Below are 15,135 nucleotides of genomic sequence, written 5' to 3'. Positions count from 1 at the left end.
ACAGGTAAGTCAAAAGTCAGGGTTGTTCAGCTTCATCATACCTTATGCACAAAGACATCACCCTAAAAATGGTATACTCAAGCATATGCAGGAACTGTTTGCTTTTCACTTCTGGTTTTGCTTCTGAACATGAACACCAATAATATGACTAAAGCAGTGCAATTTCTAAGGAAAAAGTGCCAAGCACACCCAGTAGCAATTCCCCTGCAGTGGTAACTCAGAATTCTTTATTAATTGATGCTATGACATATGTGAGCTGAGTTAAACAGAAACATCTGTATTCCAAAGATGAGAAAAAGTAAGCTGCTCAGAAGTACAAAGGTAATCTTGGATTGGGGTCCTGCCTCTGATTTACCTTTTACTCTCAGCTTTTGTTGGCAAGAACAGCAATTTACCGGCTCCCTCAACAAGTGAGATTTTGACATTAATGATCACTTAGAGAATCAGAGACATTAGAGCTAGAGGAGGTCGTGGAGTCATCTACCTGGATAATCTTGGTTTAGAAAAACTCTGTTGAAAAGAAAAGGCTTTCATGACAGCATGGAAAAAAATATTGAAGGAAACACCAGCTCTCAAGGCAATCAACTCACAAAACTCCAGGGGAAATTATTATCATCTCCCTGTTAATGGTGAAAAAACCAAACCTTAGAGCAACTAACTTGTCCAAGGGCAGCCATTATCAGCAGCAGTAGTAAAAAGCACCAGGCACTCACTCCACAGTTCCCAGCCCAAATAGAATCACAGAATCATAGAATTGTTTTGGTTGGAAGAGATCTCTAAGATTATTGAGTCTGACCATCAACCTAAGACCACCATGGCCATTAAACCATGTCCTGATGTTCCATGTCCACACATTTCTTGAACACCACCAAGGATGGTGACTCCACCACCTTCCTGGGCAGCCTGTTCCAATGCCTGACCACTCTTGAAGAATTGTTTCCTAATATCCAACCTAAACCTCCCCTGGTTTCAGGCCATTTTCTCCCATTCTACCACCCGGTACCAGGAAGAAGACAGCAACCCCCACCTCAATATAACCTCATGTTGTAAGAGCAACCAAATGGATACCTCTGTAGACAAGCTTTGCTACTTTCACTCCACCAAATTCAGGGAAAAGTTTAAGAACCTTACATTAAAGATAACAGATGAATTCAGGACTCTAAGCATGGAACAGGGAGGGATTTGGCTAATTACTACCCAAAAGGCCTCCAGTGTCCTGAGCTGGATGACCCAGCATTCAGGCACGATGCTCATTCCCTTTATCTGCCTGTCAAGCCATGTATCAGGTGTGTACTCAGCTTTAATCTCTTCTCCAGACACTTAATTCACGAAAGATGCTTCAATAAAAAGTGAACTCAGCTGCTCTCTGAAGCCTTTTCTCATCTTTCCAGCAGAGCAGATGCAAACTCTGTGATATCAAATACTTATGAAGCCTTATATTCCTTCTCATATATGCTGATTTTTTTTTGAGTTTCAGCAGCAACATTTCAGGCAGAGATAGAAGTGAAGTGGCAAATGCATTTATTTCTGATAATTTAAGGAACTTCTGATAAAACTTGGAAGACCTGAAGTGTCTCTGCTGTTAAGCTGAGGAAAATGAAATCTGGCAGCTGAGTACACTCAGGTGACAGTAAATACTCAGTTTCTCATGAAATTCAATCCCCATATAGCTAAATTATACCCACAGAATAGCAGAGCCTTGAGCTGGGCAGATACATCTCATTTACCTATGAACTCCAGGGATGGCCAAGTTCCCATTCTTTGATGATCTTCCTGAGTCACTGCTGCAGCCAAACCAGACTGAAAATCAGGCTCTAAGCAGAATTTCCAGACTGAGTTACTGGTGTCCTTGGACACATTCATTATGCTGCAGTCCCACTTACTGCATCCACATGTATGTGTGTGACTTCATCTGTGTGTGCACACATATGTGTGTGCACACATGGATTTTTAAGGAGAAAACTCCCATTCAACAAGTATTGCCATAGCTTCTCTTTTTATTTAGCACAAGGTTGAAGACTGCGAAAAAACAGAAGATACAAAAATGCTGACTACAGTTTTGTATCTTCCCAGATGGTGAAATAATCATGCAGAGGAGGTTTTTGTTTTTTAAATCCCCTGCTCTTTAGATGCCTCCTGGAAGCCAACCATTATTTCATGAGAAAACAATTCTGTTTCATCTCCAACTTGGTTTATATAAAACCCTGAATGAAAGCATTAAGCACGAGGTGCTGAGGCTACTTACCCAGATTATACCACATGTCCCTGATTTCAAAACCAATCTGTCTTCTCATATCACCATACCTTAAAAAGGAAAACAAAGGCACCATTAAAAAAATAAATAAAATCAAAATAACCAACAGACAGAAACATCTAATTCCAAAACCTGATCAGCATTCAATGAGAGTTCAACAAAGCAAAATGCCAGGTCCTGAACTGGGGTCACTGCAACCTCAGTGTGGCTGGAAACTGCCTGGTGTAAAAGGCTTTGGGAGTGTCAGTCAACAGCTGGCTGAAGATGAGCCAGTGTGTGGTGGTCAAGAAGGCAAAGAGCATCCTGGCTTGGATTAGCAACGGTGTGGCCAACAGGACTGAGACAGCGATCACCCCCCTGTACTTAGCACTGGTGAGGGCATATTCTGTTCAGTTTTGGGACCTCCACTCCAAGCAACACATTGAGATGCTGGAGCAGATCCAGAGAAGGGCAGTGAAGATGGCAGGTCTAGAGAATAGGTCTTGTAAGGAGCATCTGAGGGAACTGGGGTTGTGTAAGCCTGGAGAAAAGAAGGCTGAGGGGAGACCTCACTCTCCATGGAGGTTGGAATCAGGTGGGGGTTGGTCTATTCTCCCAATTAACAAGCAATAGGATGAGAAGAAATGGCCTCAAGTTGCAAAAAGGGAGTTTAAAGTTGGACATGAGGAACAATTTCTTCCCCAAAAGGATTGTCAAACCTTGTAAGAAGCTGTCGTGTCCCACCCCTGGAGAGATTCAGAAACCTTCTAGACATGGTGCTGAAGGATATGGTTTAGTAGCAATCTAGTAGTGCTGGGATAACAGTTGGACTTGATGATCTTGAAAGGTCTCTTCCAACCAAAATGACTCTTTGATTCTGTGACTGTATTTGAAATCACAGAGCAGGTTCTTCAAAGTTAACCAATATAATGACATTGAAGAGCCTCCCTCGCCAGGTCAGCGGTCTGCCTGTAAACACTCAGCTTGGCCAAACTTCCCTTTTCTCAGGGAGTGAAACACACAGGCTTCCTCGCACATCCAGGCTACCCCAAAAGCCTCTGGCATGCCTCCATCAGCTTCTCTTCCATTCCTTCTGTTGCATGCTCTTCCTCAGAAGATGCTAATTTTCACTTCCTGCAGCAGTTCTCAGCAAACGGAGAACACACAAAACATTAATCTCTGCAAAACCTCTCTGCTGAGTCCATAATTGTCCACTGAGACATGTGGGTGGTTACAGAGATTAATTGTGAGCATTTTCCATTTTTCAAATGGTAATGGCTGAAGGAGGCACAACAGAGAGCTGCAGGGCTTAAGGCTGGATTTTATTTTTATTCACCCTCTTTAGCATAGCATTGCCCTAGAAAATACATCTTGTGACATCTTGTACCTTGATGTGCAAGATCAGAAAGAGAAGGCTCTGGAGAGACCTTCTTGTGACCATTCAAGACTTAATGGGGTCAATCAAAAAGACATGGACAGACTTGTTAGCAGGGCTTGTCATGACAGGGGAAGGGGTGATGGTTTAAACTAAAAGAGGGAGATTTAGACTGGAGGGAAGCAAGAGTTTTTTTTATGCTGAAGGTGGTGAAACAGTGCCCCAAGTTACTCAGAGAAGTCTTAGATGCCCCATCCCTGGGAACATTCCAAGTCAGGTGGTTTGGGGCTCTGAGCCACCTGCTCTAGTTGAAGGTGTCCCTGCTGACTGCAGGAGGGTTGGACTAGATGGCTTTTAAAAGTACCTTCCCACCCAAGCCATTCTACAATCACAGTTTCTACATTCCAGTGGCATTTTGTGTCCTTCCCAGGCTAGACCTAGAGTGATCCCAGGCAATCCACGAGCCAAAGCAGAGCCTATCCTTCAGAACTGCTGCTACACTTGCCTCCCCTGCCACAATGTCGGTGGAACCAATGATATTATTTTAGTATTATTATTATTTCATATATATGTACACTTACTTTAGTATTTTAGTATTCCAATCCCTCTCCACATGAATACTGGGGAAGCCTAATGAATGGAAAACATCCTACTGCTTTCATTAAGGCTGGGAGCACAACCATAATAAGCTCCAAGAACATATCTGCTACAGAGAATATTTGTATTTTAGAGATCATTACTTAAATAACAAGATGAGGGAAGTGCTAATATCTGGCAACTTGTTGGATTTCCGTGGGATAACAACACGATACCCTGCCATTAATATGGATTAAGGAGATTCTTCTGCATCATTAAGAATCTGTTATTATTTAATGCTTAAATGCAATGTTTAGGAAAAAAAAAATAAATCCCTACAAATTACAATAATTACATTTTAATTATTAAATATTTGACATATTAATTGAGATATGTACTTAAAAAGATGGGTGAGGGTGATACTGAATTAACTGATTAATTATATCCCTTTGGCTCAGAACTGATAGCGGTTTCACACAGCTAGTTTTTCCCAGACCACACATTCGTTGCATCTTGAAGAATTCATGGTCTTGATTTCTCTCTCCACAACATGATTAAACTGAAAAATAACAACTTGTAAATTTGTTATAAACAGAGATTTACAATTTAGCAAACTTCATTAAGTAACCACTTCAAATGACTTCATCTCTCTATTTATATTAGCAGTGAGAAATGTCTGTTGATTTCGTGAATCCCTTCAGCAAGAGATATGCTCAGCTTAACATAAAAATCACTTGAAAGAAAACTCTGTCTAAGGTTCCTGTCCTTACAAAGAGGGACTATCAGTCCACAAATAGATTTGACAGCAATTTCCAGTCCCATTACAACTCAGCTGATGTTTTTTCCTTTCAGGTCAGAGTCTGAGCTGACCTGAAATGCTCACGTATGTGCACATCAGCACTGGACAGAGCAAGCAAGAAGAGACCAACAGCACCCACAGTGTTGATCCCTCTGATTGCTAACTGAGTGGCCTTTTGCAAAGATCTCCAATTCTTCTCCCAAGTAACTAAAGACAGGACAAGAGGTAATGGCTTCAAGCTGTGCCAGAAGAGGGAAAGCACAACTTCCAAAGGAAGCACCTCAAAACCCACCATCAGTTTGAAGGAAAAAAACTTAACTGCCAAAAACCCCACAATGGATGGGACACAAAGCCCTGTTTTGCTCTGTCAAAGCCTGCAACCCACAGGCTGAAACTGAAAGGCACTGCAGCGGTGTGACCCTCACTGTGAACTCTCTCATGATAACAATATATAAAAAAACTTGAATTTAGATGGTGAAGTGATACAAAGTGCATCTTCTTTATATATATGTGTGTGTGTGTGTGTGTTATAGAATCATAGAATTGTTTTCATTGGAAGAGACATCTAAGACCACCGAATCCAACCATCAACCTAAGATCACCATGGCCATTAAACCATGTCCTGATGTACCATGTCCACACATTTTTTTGAACACCTCCACCACCTCCCTGAGCGCCTGTCCCAATGTCTGAACATTCCTGTAGGAAAGAAATTCTTCTTACTATCCAACCTAAACCTCCACTGGCAAAATTTCAGCCATTTCTTCTCCTTATACCACCTGATATTAAGGGAGAAGAGACCAATCCCAACCTCACTCCAGCCTCCTTTCAGGGAATCATAGAGAGCAATGAGGTCTCCCCTCAGCCTCCTTTCCTCCAGACTAAACAATCCCAGTTCCCTCAGCTGCTCCTCATCTGACCTGTTTGCCAGACCCTTCAACAGCCCTTCTCTGGACAAACTCCAGCTCCTCAATGTCTTGTACATAGAAGGGGTCTGAGTTCAGGAACTCACCTTTGAATCTCCCCATTTTTATGCATAACCTGATAGGAAACAAATTGCTTTTGCAGGAGCTCTTCACAAATATTATGACACAGAATCCACACACTTTGTTTTGAAACATGCAAGAGTCTTTTTTACAGCGCTCAGTGTCTAGTTAATTAATGATAAGGTCCACTACACTAGAACCCCAATGAAATTGAAGAGAAATACATAGATTAAACCAAATATTCATGCTCCAGTCTTATTTGCACTCTTTTTTTTCTTTTGACAGGCTTCATTTGCTGTGGGATTCTGAATAATAGTTGGGTAGTTCAAGCTCCCTGTTCAGAGGTAGGGAATGTAATCCCTTTTAACCAGGAAAGCAGACAAGGCTGCTGTTATACAAACCCATTCTTTGGGGATATCGCAGCAAAACTGGCTGTAGTTACAAAAATTCACTCTGAAAGGCCGTTAGGGATTAAGCAATAAAGAGCACACGTAAAATGAGATTAGAATAAGCACAGAGCTAAAGTGATTTAAAAAAATCAGTCTTATAATATGTTAATACCTCTGAAAAGTCTTGACTTTATGAACATCCTGCAGTATAAAATACTGTCTTCATCAGTAATGAATCGTGTAATTTAGATCTTGATTCAAGGGTAGAAACACATGCAATACTTGATTCATGTTTTTAAAACCAACCTTTCATTATACCATGATTACATCTCAATTTTGAATGGATTTAGCTCAGAAATTAAACTAAAATTATGTTAATAGAGCTCAAGTTCTTGCCCATGATTTAGATGATGAACAGGACTTACTTGTTAAGTATTTTTGCTCTTTTAGCACTTGAAAAATTCTCCAGTTGCAGAGACTCTTGTGTGAGGAAAGCAACAGCCAGGTGGAAGTAGTTGTTCCAAAGCTGAAAGCCAACAAAATGACAACAATAAGTACCTTTAATTCTTGGGAATTTTTCTGCACACCTACAAAACAGCATAGAAGTATCTGAATCATGCACATAAATATTTAAAGGAGAAAATAACAGACACCACAGAGACAGCGTTACTTGATATATTCTTAGTGCACCTCGCTGTGTTTATGTTTTCCATGAAACATTTCCCATCTGCAAATCCCAACCAATTGTGTCTTGATGATTCAAGTAAAGTTAAATGTGAACACATAAATACAAAAAAGCAGCCCTGTGGAGAAGGACCTGGGAGTGCTGGTGGATAAGAGGTTCATGAACCAGCAATGTGCTCGAGGCCAAGAAGACCAACAGTCTCCCAGGGTGCATAAAGAAAAGTGTGGCCAGCAGGTTGAGGGAGGTTCTTCTCCCCCTTCTACTCTTCTACAGTGAGGCCACATATGGAACGCTGTGCCCAGTTCTGGGCTCCCCACTCCAAAAGAGACAGGGACCTCCTGGAGTCCAGCAGAGGCTACAGAGACACTGACAGGACTGGAGCATCTCTGTGAGGAGGAAAGGCTGAGAGACCTGCAGTTGTTAGTCTGGACAGGAACAGACAGAAAGGATATTCTCAATGCTCAGCAAGAGCTAAAGAGTGGGAGGCAAGAGGATGGGGCCAAACTGTTTTTGGTGGTGCCCAGAAACCAGGATAAGGAGCAGTGGGCACAAACTGGAACCCAGGAGGTTCCATTTGAACATGAGGAAAAACTCTTTACTGTGAATGTGCTGGAGCCCTGGAGCAGATTGCCCCATCTCCTTTTCTGGGGAGATTCCAAATCTGCCTGGACATTGTGATTCTGGGCAAGCTGCTGTGGGTGATCCTGCTTTAGCAGGGGGGCTGAACTGGGTGATCTCCAGAGGTCCCTTCTAAGCCTCACCATGTTGAGATTCTGTGAAAACATGAATGGATCAAACATACCTGCTGAGCCTGAAACAACTGAGCTGGGCTAACTGCTCACCTGGGGGTCAGGACAGGATATACATACACCAAAATTATACAGTTAGGGCAGAAAAATCTTTACAGTAACATTAGGCCCCAAGACCCTGTTGTTTTTTTCTTACCTGTAACTCAAAGTTGGTTTGATCAAGAAATTTTTTGTTTAGCATATCTGCATACTGATTAATTGCTCGCAGGAATACTCTGAAAGATCAAGAGAAAATTATATAATTACACACTCTTCTGTGCTACCTTTGTACATTTGGCATCCCAATTAGACTAAAAATCTGAGTCTGTCTGGAAAGTGAATTCCATAGCTGTTACTTGAAAAGCAGTGTGATCTCACCACTGTTGAGTACACAGAATTATATGCAGATGTTCTCCAAATTAATCAAGTAAATTAGCATATTCAGAAACACAAGGAATGGATCTGGATAAAATCACTTTAAAACATCTCATGATAGTCAAGAGATCATGAAAAATTCAGTTTATTAGCGGGGGGAAAGCATATATAAAGTTACAGCATCAGCATAATATCCAACTTGGACCTACAACTGGGTGTATTTTAACTTGTTGGGGAAGCAAAAACACGGTATTAAACACTGGATAGTAAATGTTTTACTTATGGCACAACAACACATAAATACAGTGTTGAAGGACAGTCTTCAAAACACTGTTCACTGGTTTTACTTCTAAAATGCTAATTCAGAAGCCAGTGTACTTTTATTGCTTTCCTGAAAGGATGCTTCTTAAATTGCAACAGCAGTTGGCTTGACAAGCTTTAAAAAGAAACCCAAATGGTACAGTATAAGTAGGTCACTACATATTCATGGTGCTGAAAAGTAAACATATTATTCTTTGGTATCCTAATCTCCATTTTCAAAATAAACATTAGATTCCTCCTGCAAACTTTAAATTTATGCTGTGAAACTGCCAGCTAATACCCAGACAAATGAGCTTGTCTTTTGAGCAGACTGTAGTAGAGATTTATGTCTCCTGAAAGTAGCAGCGATGATCCAGACCACTCATGACACGTACTACTACTGCAGTCTTTAAGAAGAGAGCTCACTATCAAATGCAAATAACAAAGTTAATCTTCCAACAGGCTAACAAACAAGTATCAGAATTGCTTAAAACGAACCAGTAGAGGAAGCTGGGAGGATATTTTACCTAATTTAAGATAGCTAGTAATCTCTTCTGAAAAGAAGTTATTAATAATGAGTTAAATATTTGTTGTCACAAGAGAAATGAAGCCACCAGGTGACACAAGGATTCTTCAAGAGATTATTGATGTAAACTAAATTAACGAAGGCAGGCAAACATGTCATGGAATCATAGACTTGTCTTTGTTGGAAAACACCTCTAAGGTCATCAAGTCTAACCTTCAGCCTAACACCATCATGGCTACTATACCATGTCCCAAAGTGTCATGACCTCATGTTTCTGGAACACCTCCAGGGATGGGGACTCCACCACCTCCCTGGGCAGCCTGTTCCAGTGTTTAAGACCCTTTGAGTATAGAAGTTTCTTCCAATACCCAACCTAAAACTCCCCTGGTGAACTTGAGGCCATTTCTTCTTGTCCTAAAAGACATGGGACATTCTTGTACCAAGTACCTCTGCCTTTGCATCCATCTTACACAGAACTGCATTTCAGGAGCAGCACATTACTCATCAGCATCTTTGTCAGTGAATATTCATTGGACACAACTTCATTAAGAGATTTTATAACCAAGTTGAATTCAGCAAACACAACAACAGAGAGCAGATACATGTATTGTAGGTCTATGATTCAATTACTGAGCTGCAGCATATACTAAGATAGAAACTGAAGTTCCCCATGTTGTCAGGCTATCAAGTTAGATTTGTTGACTGATAAGCTGTTTTGGTTTGCATTTTAAAGCCTGATAATATGATGAGCTTTGTAAGTCTCCCCAGAAGAAGCAGCAATTTAAGATGGTAGAAGGGCCATCTACTGCTTCTTGCCTTGCAAAGATAAAATTGGTTCCAATACAGGGAGGAGGATGTCTACAATTTAATTCTGTTGCCTTCAGACATCACAGCAATGCATTCAATCTGCTCCATCTAATTAAGCTTTGGAACAATCCCATTACATTATATACCATTATTTTTCTTTAAACTCCAACTCTCCATTTTTCCTCTTATATTAATTCTAGTGAATGCCAATAAAGGACAAGTAGTGCAGCATCTACTGTATGTTGCAACTGCAAAAGGACCAAACCAAAGCACATCTGTCAAACTGCAGTTGTCATGAAGTTACACCATAACCCACAGTCCATGCGCTCCTCATGTAGCCACAGTGCTTTAGGAATCATAGAATGGTTTTGGTTGGAAAAGACCTTTAAGATGATTGAGTCCAACCTTTCTCTAACTCTATTAAGTCTGGTGCTAAACCATGTTCCTGAGCGCCACATCTCTGTATCTTAAACACCTCCAGGTATGGGGGTTCAACCACCTCCCTGGGGAGCCTGTTTGGTGTTGGAGGAAGGTAGGTATCTCTCCCAATGTTCTCCAGAAGAACATCCAAAGAAGAGATTAGTGACTTGAATACTGATTTTTAAATTATTCAAATCCCATTTTAATTTTGATTTAATTTGATGAAACACTCAGTCCTTCCCTTAATGGATAAAACACTTCTTAATGCATACCAGTGATGAAAGGCCAGTTCCTGTCCCACTGAAATCAACACAACAGCATTTTGATTGTAACAGTGCATCTTCAGGTGCAAATCAAACATAAAACTATGAGGATTTTGTGCCTGTTTTGACCAGCACCAAAAGGACTGATGGAAATATTGATTAGTCCTTTAACTACAACATGGGGAGCAGTCAAAATATGACTATTCCAGATCATGGTACTGCAAAGTGAAACTTGATTGGCACAGTATCATAACAGTAAGATCCATCCTGAATAATCCAAAGCTAACTGAGGAAAATGGAACTTAGGAAGCTGATTAATCAGCAACCAATTTAGGAACTACAACCTCAAGGCACAACTGAAGTCACTGGACTGACCTTCATAGAATCACAGAATGTTTTGGGTTGGCAGGGACCTTTAAAAGTCATCTAGTCTACCTTCCCTGAAGTCAGAAGGGACATCTGCAACTAGAACAGGTTGCTCAGGGCCTCAAACAACCTGAGCAGGAATGTTTCTAGGGATGGGGCATCTACCACCTCTCTGGGCAATTGAGGGTCTCATCACCCTCAGCATAAAAGATTTCCCCCTGCCCTCTAGTCTAAGTCTCCCTCTTTTAGTTTAAAACCATCATCCCTTATCCTGTCACAACAACCCCCATATAAGCCATGCCTAAGCCCACAAAGCTATCTAGTACCTCCAGTCCCAAGAAAATATGGCTAAACTATGATGATTTTTATCAGACGAAGTAAATTTTAAGAGTATATATTACTGGTAATAAGAAGTAGCAAGTTGCACAGAATCAGAGAATAATTTCTTATGGAAAAAACCTCTAGGATCAAGGCCAGCCACCAAACCAACACCGTCATGCCCACTAAAACATGTCCCAAAGCACCACATCAGCATTGTTCGAATAGCTCCAGGGATGGGGACTCCACCACCTCCCTGAGCAGCCTGTTCCAATGCCTGATCACTTTTTCACTAAAGGCAGTTTTCCTAACATCCAATCTAATAGCACAGTGGCACAAGAAGAGTAGCAAGATTTCATCACTATACTGCTCCTTGAACTCGGTGTAAAGATTTATTTTTATAGGGCAGAAAGGGAAAGCTGGAATTAGACAAATGTAGTTTTCTATTAGGCTGAGATCACTGACTACCAATCCACCTACTCCTGACCATCAATCCACCTACTCCTGACCACACTGTAACCTCTTACCCACACCAGAGTGAAGAGAAAGTGTCAGCTGAGAAAAGAGGTCAGTATTTTCACCTGGAGTATTCAAACCCTGCCCTGGGAACCAGCTGCAAAAAGAATCAGAAGAAGTAACAGCAGACACGGGGCTACAGCGCAAAACCAAGCTCGTTAGGTCGGTATCACTCCACCATTCTGACACAACACTCAGTCATATGGTTAATCAGACAGAAAGATTACTACCCTGAAGAGATCATTTGGATAGGGGAAAAAAAAGTGGCTTGATGAATCCTTGGCTATAATCCACCAAATGGTATGCTATCACCTATGAAGTTTGCTCCAGCTCATGAATGTAAAATTGGTTCAGGTTTATGCCCAAATAAAATTCAAAGGAGGAAGCAGAAAATTTTTATGGATTGTTCCAGGTGTTAGTTTAATTGGCTTCCTCCTCCAAAGCAGCTACTGACAATTTGCAGTGACTCCACTGTCCAAGTTAGAGAAACTGAAAAAATGGAGGGAACCGTGACTCTTCAGCATAGGCAGAATTAACCCAAATGCATCATTTCTGTACTGAGGAATAAACTGGCTGCTGGTAACACATCTAAGGATAAAAGGGGGACGTGGCCATCACGGGGCCAACAAACAAGCAATCAGAACTATCTCCTCTAAGGACATCAATCCACAGAGGTATATCCTCTCTTGCTGTAATTAATAGTAAAGATTAGCTTCCAGCTGCACATAAGTGGGTTTTATTGAAGTTCAGTTTTGATCAACAAAAGAATAGAATTATCTGTGGCAGGAAGAGGCCCAAAAGTCACACCATCAAGAAAGAGGAATGTTCAGAGCCTGGATCCCATCACAATGTCATCCACGGCCATACTGAGAATGTCACGCACAGCAACAAAATCTCATGTGAACATACTGGAAAAGATTTGTTAGACAAAAGACTTTATCAACCCAATTTAAAGAAGGAAATTAACATTTCTGAGGATGTGAGTGGAATAGAAGGAATATGATTACAGGAGGAAATCTCTTCAGGGTATGTGGAAGGAGGAATGACCATTACTAAAGGTCGTAAGTACACAGTCAATAATAAAATTAACGTCCTGGACAGATGAGGTTTATGAGAAGAGAAGGCACTGGGGACACCTTACTTTGGCCTTCCAGTATTTAAAGGGGCCAACAAGAAAGATGGTGAGAGACATTTTAGCAGGGCCTGTTGTAACAGGGCAAGGGATGATGGTGTGAAACTAACAGAGGGGGATTTAGACAAGAGAGAATGAAGAAAGTTTTTACAGAGAACATGCTGAAACAGTGGCCCAAGTTGCCCAGAGAGGTGGTAGATGCTCTCTACCTGGAATCATTCCAGGTCAGGTTGTTTGGGACTCTGAGCAACCTGCTCTTGTTGCAGATGTCTCTGCTGACTACAGAGGGCTTGGACAAGGTGATGTTTAAAGGTCCTGTCCAACCCAAACTATTCATGATTCTCTGTGTGCTGAGGATGACTCTAAAACACATCATCAGTTTTCTGTTGTCTCTTCTGCTGCAGTTAAGTCCTTTGAAATAGGGACTGTCCTCTCATTCTGTGTTTAGACAGCTACCTTCACAGTGAGGTCTGACACCATCATCAGGATTTCTTGATATTTCATCCCTGTTTATGCATTTCCTGATAAGACATCTTTATTAGTTCATAAGAAAGGAGGAATAATGAGCTGCAAAAACACACAGTGGAAACTGTTGGCACTGGAATTAGATGATCTTTAAGGTCCATTCCACCCCAAATCATTCTATGAAATGATGCTGTCAAATAATGAGCAGTAAAACAGCTGAGCATCAATGTGCCAGCAGGTTGCAGGGTTGTATGAGGATAAAGGTCTGCTGTGAGACATGGAATATTTCTTCTTATCTACTTGGCCTTGGCAAGGCATCAGCTGTAAATCTGTTCAGTTGAAGTCACCATGATTTGAGAATGACATAAAAATATGGTAAAGAGCTCAGACATGAGAAGCAAGAGAACAGGAGACACAGAAACCCATGGCCTAAGTTAGATATTAGGAAAAAACTTGTGGTGCCAAGGATGGGCCATGGAAAGCAGAAAATCTCAATGAAAAGACCAAAACAACAACAACAAAACAACCAACACAAACCAAACAGGTTCAGCCACCTGTGATGTGGTTGGGTATCACTAATCTCATCCTGCCCTAGGCAAAAGGACAGATTAGTACTAATCTCTTCAGTAATTTCTCCCCATTTATGGCTCTCAACCCAGAGTCAATAAACCAATTAACATGCTGTTGATTCAAGCCATGAACTAACTTTAATTACAACTACTGAGTTCTGGGTATTTTTCCCTGTTATTGATTACTAATCACTTCCAACATGCCTATGGGTGGCTAATTGGTTTGTGGATGCACACTTGGAGATCGCTCTACCAAGGACTGCACAAATGAATGGTTTACTTCTGGAATTTACCTTTGCAGAGAGGCCCTTTTTTCCCTGCAAACAACTTGGCTGAATTCAGGAGGATGTTCAAATATATCAAATCTAGGCTTCAACTGGCAATAATAAATGAAGAAGGGACAAGGTGATTCAGTGTAACAGCAATCACTGTGCCAAACAACTCTTTTTTTCCCTCCTCTTTCTCAGGTACAGTCAGTTTTTCTTCCCCCATTGTCTCTTATAATTAGTCAAGTGCCCTGATTTGCTTGTTCACTCATGTTCAAAAATATTCCATGCCCCATTTTCTCGCCTTCAGCTTCTCACACTGTTGGAGAATATTTGCAGAAGTGAAAAGAGCAGAGGGAAGCTGGAAGCCAGCTGATGCCGCAGCATACCTCTCTCATCAGGTAATATGCTCACAGACATCTAACTGCCTCTGCAAGAAGATTTTTCTGGAGAAATAATCACTGAACAATGGAGGTTGAAAGGGAAAAGGAGACTGAGGGGAGACCTCATTGCACTCAACAACTACCTGAAAGAAGGTTGCAGTGAGGTGGGGATAGGACTCTTCTTCCTTTTATCAGGTGATAATATGAGATGAATGAGAAGAAATAGCCTGAAATGGTGGCAGGGAGGTTTAGCTTGGATATTTGGGAAAATTTCTTTCGTGAAAGAGTAGTCAGGGATTGGAACAGGCTGTCCAGAGAGGTGGTTGAGTCACCATCTCTGGAGGTATGTGAGAAATGCATGCACATAGCACCTGAGGATGTGGTTTAAAAGCCATGGTGATCTTGGGTTGACAGTTGGACTCAATGATCTTAAAGTTCTATTCCAGTCAAAACAATTCTGTGATCATCTAGTCTCAGCATCCTTGCCAGAGCAGGCTCCCCTAAAGCAGATCTCAAGAAAGAGATATTTCCTGAAGTAGAAATGTTCTTCTAGAATATTCCATTTTGTGTATTATTTAGTTAGCTTTAGTATGCAGGG

The 15,135-nt window shown here is 41.2% G+C and overlaps 1 protein-coding gene across 1 annotated transcript in view; it reads right to left on the bottom strand.

Moving 5' to 3' along the window:
- The window catches only part of DOCK1 (dedicator of cytokinesis 1), a 347,686-nt gene that overhangs the window by 94,263 nt on the left and 238,288 nt on the right, over positions 1-15,135 (bottom strand). The window contains exons 30-32 of the mRNA XM_054174763.1: positions 7,989-8,067; positions 6,784-6,884; positions 2,246-2,304 (exon numbers count right to left, since the gene is read on the bottom strand). Coding sequence (XP_054030738.1) covers positions 2,246-2,304; positions 6,784-6,884; positions 7,989-8,067 — 239 coding nt within the window. The remainder of the gene's footprint in view (positions 1-2,245; positions 2,305-6,783; positions 6,885-7,988; positions 8,068-15,135) is intronic.

The sequence above is a fragment of the Dryobates pubescens genome, chromosome 30 (assembly GCF_014839835.1).
Source record: "Dryobates pubescens isolate bDryPub1 chromosome 30, bDryPub1.pri, whole genome shotgun sequence".
NCBI lineage: Eukaryota > Metazoa > Chordata > Aves > Piciformes > Picidae > Dryobates > Dryobates pubescens.
The sequence above is the reverse complement of the archived record's forward strand: the minus strand, read 5'-3'. Positions and strand labels throughout refer to the sequence as shown.